General features: G+C 31.9%; 1 protein-coding gene across 1 annotated transcript; it reads left to right on the plus strand.

Moving 5' to 3' along the window:
* Nucleotides 1–357: 357 nt before the first annotated feature.
* LOC127132707 (cullin-1) lies at nt 358–7,578 on the plus strand. The gene is made up of 20 exons (XM_051061672.1): nt 358–604; nt 998–1,133; nt 1,274–1,373; nt 1,498–1,683; nt 1,825–1,872; nt 1,960–2,163; nt 2,461–2,538; nt 3,140–3,229; nt 3,863–3,943; nt 4,044–4,103; nt 4,791–4,823; nt 4,913–4,999; nt 5,427–5,576; nt 5,657–5,712; nt 5,797–5,917; nt 6,018–6,179; nt 6,281–6,424; nt 6,505–6,723; nt 6,823–6,990; nt 7,114–7,578. Exons 2-20 carry the CDS (start codon nt 1,000–1,002, stop codon nt 7,213–7,215), a joined length of 2,223 nt encoding a protein of 740 aa, XP_050917629.1. The 5' UTR covers nt 358–604; nt 998–999; the 3' UTR covers nt 7,216–7,578.
* The last annotated feature ends 8,832 nt before the right edge of the window (nt 7,579–16,410 follow it).

Genomic DNA, 16,410 nt, shown 5'->3' on the forward strand with positions numbered 1-16,410 from the left:
TTTTGTTATGGTTTTTTAACTATTTTAATCGTGGTTGTTGAATTGGGTAAAAAAAGTAAACTACTGTTGTTGTTGAAGCTTTTTAAATTAATCAAAATCTAAAATAATGATTTACTTCATCAAAATAATAACTACTTTAGCTACTTTTAAAAAGCAAAATCCAATTTTAATAAATGTCTCAAATAAAAAATAAGATTTATTATTATTTTTTTGACTATCAACTAATCAAAACTTATTATTTATATAAATATAAATTTATATAATCAAAGTTAAATATTTTTAGTATTTAAATTAAATAGTTAATATTGATCTATTGTATTCTTGCCTTGCCTTAACCAAGAAGAAATAAAAAAAAAGAAGATCAAACACAAAGCGACGCAAAAATATAAAATCCAACAAACTCATCGAATTTTATGCGCAAAAAAATAGAGAGAAAATCTTTATATATCTATCAATCTCTCTAAGCTTCGACTTTTCATTATTTAAACCCTTTTCTCAGAATCAGAGAAACTATAACACATCAAGCATAAACCACTTTTCACCGCCAAAACCCTATTGCTTTTGAATACACACCTACATCCATCGTTCTCATTCATCGCTCCAGGTAGGGTTTGCATTACTCTCTCTTCCATCGAATTCTTCATTGTCGTTGATAATCGCGTTCTCGTTATTTTTCTCTCTGATTTGTTATCTTGTTTTAGGGTTTAGGGTTTATGATTTGATGTTTATTCGTTATTATTTGATATACTCGTGATGTGCATTGTTCGAAATCGCACCGATTGTTTTTGTGATGCTAGGGTTTAGTCTTAGTTTGCGCATTAGGTATTGAAATTCACGTAGTCGTGTTTATTTTAAACTTTTTTTGTCAATTTTATGCTTGAAACCTACATTCGTAATGATATTTGATTATTGATTGATAGAGTAATGCATAGTCTGAATGTTCTTGATTGTTTTTGATGTTTTTGATTGTTTTTGATTGTTTTTGATGTTTCTGTAGCCATGACGGACAGGAAAACCATTGATTTAGATCAAGGTTGGGCCTATATGCAGAAGGGAATTACAAAATTGAAGAAAATTCTTGAAGGATTATCAGAATCTCAGTTCAGTTCAGAGGAATACATGATGTTATATACGTATCCTTATAATAATGGATTTCATTTACTGTTACAGAAATAACTGTTCTTTGTTTGTAGCCTAGTTACTTTGTTGTATTATTTATTTATGATTAGTTTTGGATTTTGTTGATTGTTTTTCCTTAAATCAACCATCACAGAACCATTTATAACATGTGTACTCAGAAGCCACCAAATGACTATTCACAAGAACTGTATGACAGATACAAGGGTGTTTTTGAGGACTACATTAGATTGACGGTAGGGAACTTCCACTGTTAATGTTTTTTTCCTTACTTTACTGTTTTAACTTTCGTTTGACTTTTGTTCGTCATATATGACTTGTCTGATACAGTTTTTCTAATTCTACTTATTTTATTGTTAGGTTTTGTCTGCTGTAAGAGATAAGCATCATGAATTCATGCTGAGGGAGCTTGTGCAGAGATGGTTGAACCATAAGATTTTGGTTAGGTGGCTTTCACGCTTCTTTCATTATCTTGATCGCTACTTTGTTGCGCGGCGCTCCCTGGATCCACTCAATGTAGTTGGGCTTTCTGCCTTCCGTGATTTGGTCAGTCTTTTATTGCTTAGACTTGGTATAAATGTATTTACGACCATGCACTGATGGGCAATACTGCTGTCTCCCTCAATCATTACTTGATGTATTGTAAATGTTAATTTATTCTCATGCACCTAATTTCATTAATAACAGGTTTACATGGAGGTGCGAGCTAATGCTAGTAAAGCTGTGATAACTCTTGTAAGTTCATCAATCTACATTGTGAAGATAGACTTTGTTGCTGATGATACATATGATATAACCATGGTTCATTACTACATGTTACAGATTGACAAAGAACGTGAGGGCGAACAAATTGATAGATCATTGTTAAAAAATGTTCTTGATATATTTGTTGAGATCGGTCTGGGTGAAATGGAGCGTTATGAACGAGATTTTGAGGTGCAGATGCTTGATGATACTGCTGATTACTACAGAAGTAAAGCTACAATCTGGATTGAGTCTGACTCCTGCCCAGATTACATGCTAAAGGTTAGTCTGTTTGTATTATGCCTTGGGTGTTAGCTAGCTGTATCTTGTTTGTGGGGATTTGTGGACTCACCACAAATCCACACAAGCATGTTAAAGACACCAGCCATGCCTTCACTTTGATGTGCAATTTCAAAAGTACCCACATCTATATAATTTTAATATTTTGTATATCACTTTCATAATTTTAAAATCTCTCTTATTTTTTGTTTAATGTGTTTAAATATTAAAAATATAAATAGTTCAATGCCAGTTCTACTTGCTAGTGTGCTAACAATTTTTATGTATGAAATCGCACAGGCTGAGGATTGTTTGAGACGTGAGAGAGAAAGAGTGTCTCAGTATTTGCATACTTGCACTGAGCAGAAACTGGTAGAGGTAAGTGCAAATGTGACCATATCTTGTTTTCATTTTAAAATTTTATTGGATGAAGCAAGATAAGTTCCCACTTTCCCCCCCTTCTTTGTTGGATCCGTTCATCTGTGCATTTGCAGCAGGCATACTTAATTCACAATGATAATGATTAGGACACTTCGTATGACAAAATTATAGTTCTTTATGTTGACAAATATACCATTTTATGTGAGTTAGAGTAAATGAAGTGTGCAAAGTAAATGTTACTATTATATAATCTCAACTCCATTTATATGTGTAACTTTAGTAGACATCATTTAGCATGGTAACGATCATTAGGATGCTTTATATGGCAAATACGTACATCTTTATTTTGATAAATAGACTATTTTGCATGAGCTGTTATGAGATTGTGAAGTATTCAAAGTGAATGTTACTAATACTAATAATTATCAAAGTAGTGATTGAATTTTATAATAACAGATATATTCCTTATTGGTAATATCAATCTCTCTTGTATTGTGTTGGTTTCAGATCAAGGCATACAAAAATTGTCCTGTAAAAGTGAACATCAAAATGAAAAATACTTATGCTCCACTTATTTTTTTTCCTTTGATTTTAATAGAAAGTGCAACACGAATTGCTGGTAAAGCGTGCTAATCAGTTACTTGAGAAGGAGCACTCAGGCTGCCGTGCCTTGCTTAGAGATGATAAGGTATTTGACTGCTTTATCTTACTTTTCTGTTTGGTGGTCTTCTGCCAGTTTAATCTCAGTATAGATTTTTAACTGCTTGAAAGTAAAAAAAAACCCTTTGTTTCTGTCATATAGCCCTAAATAATATGCCATATTTTTTGAGTTGCAAAGCGACCTTGTATTCTCTTATCTAATCCAGAATCAATAATAAATGGTGAGGCCTGGTAAAACTTTAACCTTATCCCTAAATTGAACCTACAAAAAATAGATTTAGCATGTGGTACTTCATAGATTTTTAAAATTTTCCTTGCAATTCTACTTTACAATACCCATGCAAAATCATATGGCCCTAAATAATATGCCATATTTTTTGAGTTGCAAAGCGACCTTGTATTCTCTTATCTAATCTAGAATCAATAATAAATGGTGAGGCTTGGTAAAACTTTAACCTTATCCCTAAATTGAACCTACAAAAAATAGATTTAGCATGTGGTACTTCATAGATTTTTAAAATTTTCCTTGCAATTCTACTTTACAATACCCATGCAAAATCAAATTGCAAAAACTTTTATTTGGCATTCTTACCAAAACGGCACTATTCGTCGGTTTATCTATGCATATTTTGTTCATTAACTTAAATTGGTTTACTTCTAGGTGGATGATCTCTCTAGGATGTATAGACTTTACCATAAAATACCTAAAGGACTGGATCCTGTTGCCAATGTATTCAAGCAGGTTGGTTTTCTTACGTCATTGCCTAATGCTATATGTTTAGATTTTGTCTTTGTTTTTAGTCTTTCTCTAATGATGTATTATGATTATTGTATGATTGCAGCATATTACAGATGAGGGTACAACTTTGGTTCAACTGGCTGAAGAAAGTGCTAACAATCAGGTTTAGTACATGCCTGAATAATCTCACTTTTTTAGTATTTTATCTACTGCTTCATGTTACCTACTCAGTGTTAAGTGGACTGGTTGCTTTGGTGTTATCTGATAGATCATTGTTTCTGGCTCAAGCTAGCCATGCCATAAGTTTGCTATGCTAGTTTTTTTTCTGTATATGACCAGTGATGTCAAATGGCGGTGCCATGTCAGATTTTAATTGGCGCCGAACTTGTGGCTTCTTTCTGTAGCAGAAAATGACAGTTTGTTTTTGTGAATGGGAGAAAGGAACTTGGGTCACTTGACCCCAACCCAAACCCAGCCAAAAAAGGGCATGAAACCCTAAAACTGTATGAGACCCTGCCTCATGCATTCCTATCTTTCTATTACATTTTTTAATTGTCTGTCTTGTGTCGTTATTTTCTTAATTTTTTTTTTGTTTTCTAACTATGCATGCTGTAATACGTCATACATTAGTATAAAACTTTATGTTTAACAAATTTTCAATCAAGATAGAATCAGAATTTTAGATGTTGGCATTATTATTTGTTAATGTAACAAAGTGTTATTGTGGTATTCCCTTCTACATTGGTATAGAAGTCTTGCAATTTACCATGTGTTATTTCTAATAACACTAGTGCATCTAAATTTGTTCAAATCTTCTAATTGCTGACATCTTCATGTTTATTCTCTCCAGAAAACTACAAGCGGTTCTGGCATTCAGGATCAAGCAAGTCCCCTCACTCATTATTATTTTTATTATATTTCATTGTTACAATAGCTAGAAAAGGTCTGAAGGTTCATTGTGTTAAATTGCAGGTCCTTGTCAGAAAACTCATAGAGCTCCATGACAAGTATATGGCATACGTTAATAATTGCTTCATGAATCACACTTTGTTCCACAAGGTATGTTGATGCTTCTTTGAATAACATACTAAACAATAGAATGGTTTGCATATTTCATTTTGGCCTCTCACTAACTATGGTCCAATGGGTAATCTAAAGTGATGGGCCTAAAATTGTTTATATAATTGGTGTAACAGTGGGGTATATGGGGAAGAATGTGAAAGGGAGAAGTTAGTTATAGAAATTGTAAATATAGGAATCACTTACCAAGGGATGTATAGATCCGGAAGAAGGGGCAGAAACATAACTAGGGTTAGTTTGGAAGTTGGTAAATTTTTTATAGACTGTGTCTTTGTTTTCTTGCCAATACTTGTAATGTATTTCATTCCAGAAGTCCACGTGTCACCAATCATTAGGGAGTTCACCTCAAATGAAAAATTTGTTTTCAGGAAATCATGTTTTTTGTCTGAATCAATTTATTTTCCAGGCATTGAAGGAAGCATTTGAGGTATTCTGCAATAAAACTGTTGCCGGTAGTTCCAGTGCGGAGCTATTATCTTCATTCTGTGATAATATCCTTAAAAAGGGTGGAAGTGAGAAGCTGAGTGATGAAGCCATTGAAGAAACACTTGAGAAGGTAGCTTTTGACCGGTTAGGTTTTCTTTTTCAGATTTTGCATCAGTATGCTTTGTGCTGATTAAGTTTAATTTTTTACAGATAGTCAAGCTGCTTGCATATATCAGTGACAAGGATCTCTTTGCAGAATTTTACAGGTCAGATTCTAAACTTACATTTCTTGTATGGTTTAGGTTTCTTGTTATTTTGTGAACCTCTTCTGAGTAATTTTATATTTACAGGAAGAAGCTTGCCCGAAGATTACTTTTTGACAGAAGTGCCAATGATGAACATGAGAAGTGTATTTTGACAAAGTTAAAGCAGCAATGTGGTGGCCAGTTCACATCAAAGATGGAGGGAATGGTTAGTTGGCTTTGTTTCCAGGCTAAACTAATTCTTTGGTGTATTTGTTTTTCTTTTCAGTTTTTGAATTTGAGGATATACTCTAAATGTGCAATTTCAGGTGGTAGACTTGACATTGGCTAGGGACCATCAGATGAAATTTCAGGAATACCTTAGTGAGAATTCACATATAAATCCTGGAATTGACTTGACAGTTACTGTTCTTACCACAGGATTTTGGCCGAGTTATAAATCTTTTGATCTCAACCTCCCTTCAGAAATGGTAGGAGCATACTGCCAATAGTAGTTATTTAAGTTTCCATTAGTGCTTTTCTGATGAAGACATTTATTTTACACTCTAATAGGGTCAATTGTTTGTTTCAGGTGAAGTGTGTGGAAGTTTTTAAGGGCTTTTATGAAACAAGGACAAAACATAGAAAACTTTCATGGATTTACTCACTGGGAACTTGCAACATCATTGGTAGGTTTGAACCAAAAACCATTGAGTTAATTGTCTCAACCTATCAGGTAATTCTCTTTCAAAGATTTGTCCTTTTCTGTTATGCTGATTATTATGACAAAAAAATATTTTGAAAATTGTATTACAGGCTGCTGCCTTGCTACTGTTCAACACTGCGGATAAGTTGAGTTATTCAGAGATTATGACTCAGCTGAATTTGACTCACGATGACGTAGTGAGATTACTTCATTCTCTGGCATGCGCAAAATATAAGATACTTGTTAAGGAGCCCAACACTAAAACAATATCCCCAAATGACAGCTTTGAGTTCAATTCCAAATTTACTGATAAAATGAGAAGGATAAAGGTTTGTATTTACTTTCAACTGCTGTTAGATTTAGAAACTTTGTTAGCCAGGTTCAATTTTTTCCCGTTAATAAAACATCTGAATTTTTGTTGATCATAGATCCCTCTGCCACCTGTTGATGAAAGGAAGAAGGTTATTGAAGATGTTGACAAAGACAGGCGATATGCTATTGATGCTTCAATTGTGCGTATTATGAAGAGTAGAAAAGTTTTGGGCCATCAACAATTAGTTTCGGAGTGCGTTGAGCAGTTGGGCCGCATGTTCAAGGTAAATATTTGCTTGAGTTAATATTGTTAATGTAAATAAGGTTTTGATGCAGAACCTTAATTGTTGTATAAATTTCGGTTAGCTTCACATTTTAATTTGCGATTTTTGGAATTGAATATGTAGCCTGATATCAAAGCAATCAAGAAGCGGATTGAAGATCTCATCACTCGGGACTACTTGGAGAGGGACAAAGATAACCCAAACACCTTCAAGTATCTGGCGTAGGGCAAGGTTCTGATGTACAGAGTGGTGCAAGTTGAGAAAGCTACTTAGACTGAAATGATCTAAATTTGATTCTGAAGTACGGGTGAAAATGGTTATTCAATTCTGTAAATGGCTGTAGTCGGTATATTAAAATCATTGATTGGAGAATCTCAGTACTGAGTAGCAATTTTTTTTTGCATACATGAAGAGTTAGCCATAGTTACCATTTTATTTGTGTCCATATATTTATTATAGAACGAGGCAAGATAATGGGATAGAATATTGGTGTTTCTGAACCTGGTACTTAGAAAGTAACTGAATGAGTACTAGTTTGATTTTCATGGCATCAAATAAACTCGTTATCATATTCTACATTTTAAATAATGCCTAGACGTGTCGTTTCTAGCAAAAATTGTGTCCATCTTAAGCTGCTTGGTTAATTTCTAAATAATGTTAGGGCTGTTTTGAAATGATTTAATTTAGGAAAAAATTGCAAATTACTTTTTGACATGGTGTATTTGTTACAAGAGATTAAAGGTAACACATTGACAAGTAGTTTTAAACTATAATCCAATAGAAATTATAATCCAATAAAAATTGATGATGTGATGAGATAAATTCACAATGTGATGAGATGCACGACTATAATTGGTTTATGCGTCTATATTTGGTTATAAAAACCATAAAGATGTCCTTTTTAAAAGATTTGAAAATTGAAAGATGTTCTTTTTAAAAAATTTGAAATTATCCTTTATTGGAAGTTATCTTTTGATACCAATTTTTATATCATCACTGTAAAATTAAATTGTAATGTTTAATTGATTTGATTTATGTGTCTATATTTGGTTATAAAAAGCATAAAATTGAAAGATGTTCTTTTTAAAAAATTTGAAATTATCCTTTTTTTTGGAAGTTATCTTTTGGGTGTATTTTTAGTTCTAATTGGTTTTATTTGGGTGTGTTTGGAATTGACAGCGTTCCGAAGTCATTAATTTAACAAAGTAATGAGTGTGTTGAATATTAGCTTTTAAATAATTATAGAGTTGAGCATCTTGAAGATAGCTTTTAGATAAAGATTATGATCAAATTTTTTTAAATTAAATTTTAGATTACCATTATAACATTTGGTTACTTTTTTTAGATAAAGATATTTTTAAATTTCCTATAGGGTTGGTGAAAAATACATATAGTGTATGATCAAACTTTTTTAAATTAAATTTTAGATTACGATTACAGCATTTGGTTATTTTTTCACCAATATATTTTAATTTATTGTATTTTAATTCAATCAACTACACTGCTAGTTATAATTAATAAAAATATTTTAACAAATGATATAATTTATTATTTTAACCAGCATAGCTAATTATTATTTTAATAAATAATGCAAAATTCAAAATGAACCCAGATGAAATATACTGCTAATTATAATTAATAAAAGTATTTTAACAAATGATATAATTTATTATTTTAATCAACATAATTAATTATTATTTTAATAAATAATTCAAAATTCAAAATGAAGTGGGATGAAATATACGTATAACCTATTAATTAGATAGTTTGATACTTGAATATAAACTGGCGGCTCAATCATCTCTAAATATTGAAATTTGTTTCAAATGAAATATTGTTTTGGTTACATATCTAGTTAATTAGAATAGTGATGAAATGGGGGAAAACCATTTTGATTCAAAAGGTTTAACAAAAAGTGATCTGCTAGGATTTGTGAAATGTCCGTGCCTTCACTGGTGCCACCATCAGTGCTCACATTGGTAAAAATAATTGAAAGAAGTGTTGTCGATCAAGTATCCCAAGATGGAATCGCCAAGCATAACAATCTTGCTCTCCATGAAGGTTCTACCTCAACTAACCATGCAGTACCTAATGTTTATGCATCTTCCTTTCTAAATGAGTTAACAATTGAAATGCAGAAAAACAGAAAGGAAGTGAAGTATCCTATAAGAACATGGTTACAAGTGAAAAAGCTATAACCATGCATGAAGTACAAGATGAAAATGATCAAGGCCAAACAAATATAAAGAGGTTGATTCAGAAGGAATGAAAGTTGAAGAGTGCAATATTGGAGGATATGAATGTTCACAGTTTGTGTTCTCTAAAGTTGAAGAAAAAAGAATTCACAGACCTTAGAGAAGATGTGTTATAGTTAAATTGTTAGGGAGAAAAACAGGCTGTAAGACGTTGGAAACACACTTAAAACAAAGGCGGGTTAGAAAAGGGATCAGGGGAGCATGAAAGATCAAGCAGTTGATCAACGAACAAGTACAATTATGAAGGAAGGAGGAGACAAAGGGGAAGGTCCATGGAAAGTTGTCTAGAAACAGTCTAGAGTCTGTGAGACTCTTTTGAATTCTGATAAAGTTGGTGTTGTTAACAAATAAATAAAAAACGACACTGATAAACTAATTTGTTCCTTTTTGGTTTCATAACTTGTTCTTTTTTGATTTCATCGACACACTTCACCATCTCCTAATGTATCACCGTCACCGCCGTATTGCAGAAAACATGAAATATTAAGAAAATTGTTATGCAAGAAACAAATATTTAAGATATTGGACCCGTTTGTTTTGGCTTTTTTTAAAAATGATTTTTATAGTATTACATATTTTAGTGTAAAAAAAATTTATAAAGAAATTTTTCATAAAAGCTTCAAATGAAAATTTGGTTTGAATAGTTATTCTTAAAATGTTATTTTAGGCATTTCATCATTTTATCGAAACTTTTTTTGGATATCAAAATTTTAAAAAATCACTTAATTTTGAAGCTATTTCAAATAGCTTTTCATAAAAATCATTTTTAAGATACAACTTTTTGAAAAAATTGTGATTTTGACTATGTTTTGATCTTCAATAATGTATATTTATGTTATACAATGAACAATTCAATCTTTTAATTTATAAAAAACAAATGTAGAAAAACTTTTAATATTTTAAAAAATATTTTTGTAAAATCCATTTTCAAAAATACAAAGAAAAAATCCATTTTTTTAAAGCTAAAACAAACTGGCCCATTGTCTCTTGATTATGTTTTTCAATTTCTTTTCATAAAAATTGTTTTTGTTGTTGTGGTTTATTTAATTTTTTCATTTGAGTTTTTTCGTTGTTGTGGTTTATCTCATTTTTATTCAAACTTTCGGGCTTTTTTATGATAAATTTATGATTAACAAATGACATCTAAAAATATTGATTGGGAGCTAATGATTGGTGTATAATTTGATTCATCAGAGGCGGCAGAGACAATTTTTCAATTTTGGTGCACATATGGTGCACACACGTTGGCTTTGGTGTTAGAAAACGTTACGTGAACAAGAATAAAAAAAGTGGTTCTATATCATCGTGCAAATTTGTTTGTTGCAAGTAGGGCTGGAAATGAGTCGAGTCGAGTCAAACCCGTCGTCAGCCCGACTCGACTCGATAAGAATTGGTTTATCTCGAAACTCGACTCGAGTTTGACACAATTTTTTTTAAGCTCGAACTCGACTCATTTTAAGTTCTTGAACAACTCGGTTCAACTCGTTAGGTTCAGTTCGTTAGGTTCAGTTTGTTTACTTCACGGACTAAAAAAATCATTTTTTAAAGTTTATTTTTTTTTATTATATTTGACATTTTAAATTATTCTTTTGAAAGGGAAATATTAAAACAAAAATATTATATATATATATATATATATATATATATATATATATATATATATATATATATATATATATATATATATATATATTATATATATATATATATATATATATATATATATATATATAACCGAGTCGACTCATGAACCTAACGAGTCGAACTATACATAGCTCAAGTTCAGCTCATTTATTTTACGAACTTAGTTTTGAGCTCAAGTTCGACTCATTTGGTTCATGAACCAAGTCCAACGAATTAATTATCGAATCGAGTCTCGAACTATTTTCGAGTTGGTTTGGTTCATTTCCAGCCCTAGTTGCAAGGAAAGACGATGACAGACAGACAAAAGAGATCCTTTTGTTAGTAATCATAGAGTTGGAATTAGAACTGATTGCTAAACAATGATTTCTATTGTATTAAAGAATGAAAAATTTGTTATTCATGAATTCATAGAGGATCATAATCACTCTCTGCAACAACCTGAGACCACACACACACTAGCATCACATAGAAAGATAATCGAGGTCCAAGCATATGAAATTGATTTATATGATGACTCTGGATTAAGACAAAAGTCAATATTTCAACTTATGTGCACACAAGCGGGACATAGTTCTAATATTGGATATACACGTTTGGATATAAAAAAATTATCTCAATGCAAGAGGACAAAGAAGTATGGTGTACGGTGATGCTGGATGTCTTTCACAATACTTTCAGCGACAATTGTTAGAGAATCCATCATTTTTCATGCATATCAGATGAATGTAGAAGAACAAATCACAAATATCTTTTACACCAAAACACATTTGTGATGGAAATATGGTTTTAGATTGTCACTGGATATTACATTTTGTATAAACCATGCTAATAGACCACTACCTTTATTTTCGGGTTTCAATCACTATAGACGTTCTGTCATTTTTGGTGCAGTCTTATTGTATGATGAGACAATCAAGTCATTTAAATGGTTATTTAATACATCAGACACATAGCCACAAAAATCCAAAGATTATCTTTATTGACCAAGATCAAGCAATGGCTAGAGCACTGGCTGAAGTGATGCTTGAGACTCACCCACAGTTTATGCACTTGGAACTTGTTACAAAATGCAGTCATATACTTTGGGAATTTGATGAAGGGTGAAAGCTTTTTCTAAGATATTTCAAAAATTCATGTTTGAATTCAAAGACGAAGCATGTTTTAAGATAGTTTGGGGAGATTTGGTCAATAACTACAATCTCCATGAAAATAATTGGATCAAATTTGTTTATGCTATTAAAAGAAAATGAGCTTCATGCTACATGAATAAAGCGTTCACACTGGGGATGCAAAGTACACAAGTTAGTGAAATTCTAATTGCTCACTTCAAATCGTGTATGAAACCGAATGTGGATATCATGCAATTCTTCAAACACTTTGAGCGAGTTGTTGAGGAGAAGAGAGGAAGCGAGTTAGTTTGTGATTATGAGTCACTGCATAAGTTTGCTAGGTTAAAATATGAAATGTATACAATAATATTAAGATGGAAAAAGTATACACATACACTGTATTTGAGTTTTTTTTAAATGAGTTCAAGTTATTTTTAGTTTTATCGATATCACAGAGAAACGAGTCTCCATCTATATGCAAATATGTTATCACTATGGTCAATCATGAATGATCTTGAAATGTATCATTTGACTGTGTTTCAATCTCTATTAGTTGTAGTTGTAGAAAGTTTGAAACATTTGACATACTTTGTTCACATGCATTAAAAGTGTTTGATGTGAGGTACATTTTACGAAGGTGGACAAGGGAAGCTCGTTGTGGCATTATGCAATATTTTAGGGGAAAAGAGGTTGAAGGAGATCAAGTGCTATCTAGAACATGAAAACTTAGAAAAAATATCTCTAAATTCATTAGAGTTGCGACTGATGCATCTTTCTACGAAGAGTACCTCGCAATCTTTGATGAAAGTGTAGAAGTCGCGCGTAAGAATACAATGGAACTTTGTTTGCAAAATTAAGAAAATAATGGTCATAGTAGTGAGAATCCAACATTTATAAGTCCCAATGTTACGCAACCGAAGGGATTCAAGAAACTACCGGGTTTAAAGAGACAAAAGCGACTTAAGAGTTTGGTTGAACGATAAGTTGCTAAAAAAATAAGAGTCACGTCTAGAGAAAAGCCACACAACCAAGTATCTCAAGTGTTTAAATTGATGTGTATATGCTTTGTTTGAAATTTACATGTGTTATCACTTATTTTAATTTTACATATTCATATTAGGAAAAAACATTAACAAGTGTTTTGATCAATGACATATCTTGTTCGACACTTCCACTTTATGAGCTCCGTCACACACAAAAGGATCAATTTAGCTTCACAACACTTTTGATGGTAATTAACTTGTCATGTCTTTGAAAGGAAATTATCATTATTTTTATATTTATCATGATGTTTATTAGTTTTTGTTCCTTTGTAGGCGTCCCTAAATAAAACATATACTACAACATTATAGCTATTAAAACATTACATTTATATTGATATTTTGGGTACAACTTTTACTTATGAATTGGAAATTGTAATTAAGTAGCTCATGATGTAGTATCATGAAGTTGTTATTGATACGTAGAATTATGTCATGAAGCAGGATGTTAGACCTGATTTGAAGTAGGATTTTATAATTTTGGAAACCAAAATTCTTCATGTAATTATGCTTAGTTAAATTATGCATTTTGACATGATTTAAAGCAGAACTTTGTAACTTTGACAATATAATTTCAAGCATGATTTTGTAACCAAAATGGACAGCAGCTTAAGATTTATAACATATATTCCAGACAACATTCTGTATGACAGTATGTTAAAGTTGTAGCATTAAGAACTTATAGCATTAACAAAGGTCTCATGAATGATATGACAGTAACAATTTAAAATTGCATATTATAATGTAAATCAAATGAAAATTTGTTTATTCATAAAATTTCATTACATTGGTAGAGATCATAAATCGATCATCTTACTTGAATTTGAAAAAACAAACTATCAACTTATACATTATATCCTAAAAGTACATTATGGACTAAAACTATTTTGTTTCTTCATCTTCTTTATGCTTCACGAGTGTAGTACTTGAATCAAATTTGTCTTCTTTATGCTTTAAAAGTTGCGTGAAGTGTAGTACTTGAATCAAATTTGTCTTCTTTATACTTCAAAAGTTGTTAGAAATTATTTTATTTGTTATACTTCACAAGTGTCTGCATAATAAGTGCACCAAAATTCCCCCTTCATGCTTGAAATATACCTGAGTGCATCGCACGCTCCAAGATACAACATAGTCGTCATTGAACTTTATTTATTCTTGAAGGAAAGTAAAAATTTCGATAAAACCCAAGGAAAGAGAAAAATGGTAAGGAAGTCGGTTATGTAAGGGGAAAATATTAACATTCATCACATCCGTTGTACTCAACAAGAACCATTTCAATTGTTCTTTGCAAGAACGAGTGTTACTATCTAACGATTACTCATGAAAGGAGAAAAAAAGAATAATACATAAATACGCTCGTAGAGTATTAGGGCCCTCGTGCCTACATATCCTCATAGTACAATAAGGAAACTATAGCTCCGTAGTTTGTGGAACTAAGACAGATGCGTTAGTTGTTTTTAATGAACAATATTAACATTCGCGTTTTACTGTCAACTTGCTTGTACGCTTGAGCATGGAAGACTTAAGTGTTTGTTTGTTTGCGATAGAATGAATGCATTTAGATCGCACTCTAGCAGTTAAACATTATTTGTATGCTCACACTTGGAGGCTTAAACTCTGTTCACGGTAGAACGGAAGTAACACGTCATTTCTAAAAAGGTTTTAAATAAAAAGTGAAGCCTAAAGGCAAAAACTGAGTTTGATGAGGCGAGTTTGATTTTATTCTGAAAAGAAATTCTTGATTAGAAACGTACTAAAGTCTGTGAACGAAGGCGAAAACTTTGAGTAGCTAGGGCTACACCCTGTATCCAAAGGTACCCTAGACAAGGGTAGGAGAGACTCCATCTTATTATTCTTCATTGCTTAAGGCTCGTTGCGTATAATTCTAATCGTATTGTTAATTGTTTTTGAGTTTATTCACAAAATGGTTTTAGTCTTACAGGAGAGAGAAAACAAGAGAGGAAAAAGAGAAACCCTAGAAGGTTGAAGTCCGATTCTTCAATCTGCATCCCACATTTATGTAGAAGATTACTTAACAGTTGTTAGACTTGAATTGTACTAAAGTCTATGAACAAAGGCGAATAATACTTTGAGTAGTTGGGGCCTACACCCCATACCCAAAGGAACTCTAGACAAGGGTAGGAGAAACTCCATCTCGTCATTCTCCGTTACTTAAGGCTCGTGACACACAATTCGCGTCATAACTGTTAAGTAGGTTGATACTCCTTTGCTTGTTGATCTTGCAGTTGCAATATTGCTCATAAAGGAGAGACTTGACAATCATTTGATTCAAGTTGTATTAAAGTCTATGAACGAAGGCGAATACTTTGAGTAGCTTAGGCCTACACCCTGTACCCAAAGGTACTCTAGACAAGGGTATGGGAAACTCCATCTCATCATTCTTCTTTGCTTAAGGCTCATGACACACATCTTGAATCATGATTGACAAATGTTGATACACCTTTGTTGTGCTTGAATAGTAGTTCACTCTGTCTTGTAATGACTTGTATTATATGAAGTCTTGAACCTTGAGGTCTTGTACAACTCTTGAGATCCAATTTATCCAGTATAGCTTGAACACAAGGGACTTACCTTATCAAATGATCAAGGGTCTTTTGATCACTTGAACATGCTTGGGAAATTGAGCACAATGCAAAGGATTTGGTTGATCAAAGTAAACTTTGACCAACACAACCAACATGAATGGAAATGCTCAGTTGAATCAAGTATACAACATCTAATGGATTAATCAATCAATCAAATGATTTTCACAAATCCTAAAATAGGGGAGCATGCATATCTAAATCCTTGGAGTTAAATCCTAAACATCTAATTTTAAGGTAACATGCCATGGTTAAAGTATGATCTAATCAAGAAAATCAACACACAAAAATTCATCAAGAAATCAATTCATGAACAAATTAAATCAACAAACAAAATCTAATCAATTAGGACTAACATTCAAGTATGAAATAATTAAATCCAAATCATACCATGCACTCCACAATTATTATGTCATTTTAACAATCTAAACAAAATGAAAACTATAATAAAATCTCATATCTTTAACTTATTTTCTAATCAATTAAACAAAATTAATCCTAATTATTTTTAAACAAAACACCTAATCATTTTAAAGTTCTAATCAAAATAACAAATAATATCCTATTAATTTTTTCAATTTCTAAAATAAAATCACCTAAAAATTTGCATAACAAAAATTGAAGAAAAAACAAAAAAACAAGCATGTACAATAAGGCCCAAACATGGGGGAAACAGAAAAACAGAGATGCAAAATATTTCAGGGTGCATGGGCCCAATCTGAGGCCCATGCTTCAAGCCTCCATCAGCTAGGGGGTGCTTCAGCAAAGC

This window comes from Lathyrus oleraceus, chromosome 3, assembly GCF_024323335.1.
Source record: "Lathyrus oleraceus cultivar Zhongwan6 chromosome 3, CAAS_Psat_ZW6_1.0, whole genome shotgun sequence".
In the NCBI taxonomy this organism is placed as follows: Eukaryota; Viridiplantae; Streptophyta; class Magnoliopsida; order Fabales; family Fabaceae; genus Lathyrus; species Lathyrus oleraceus.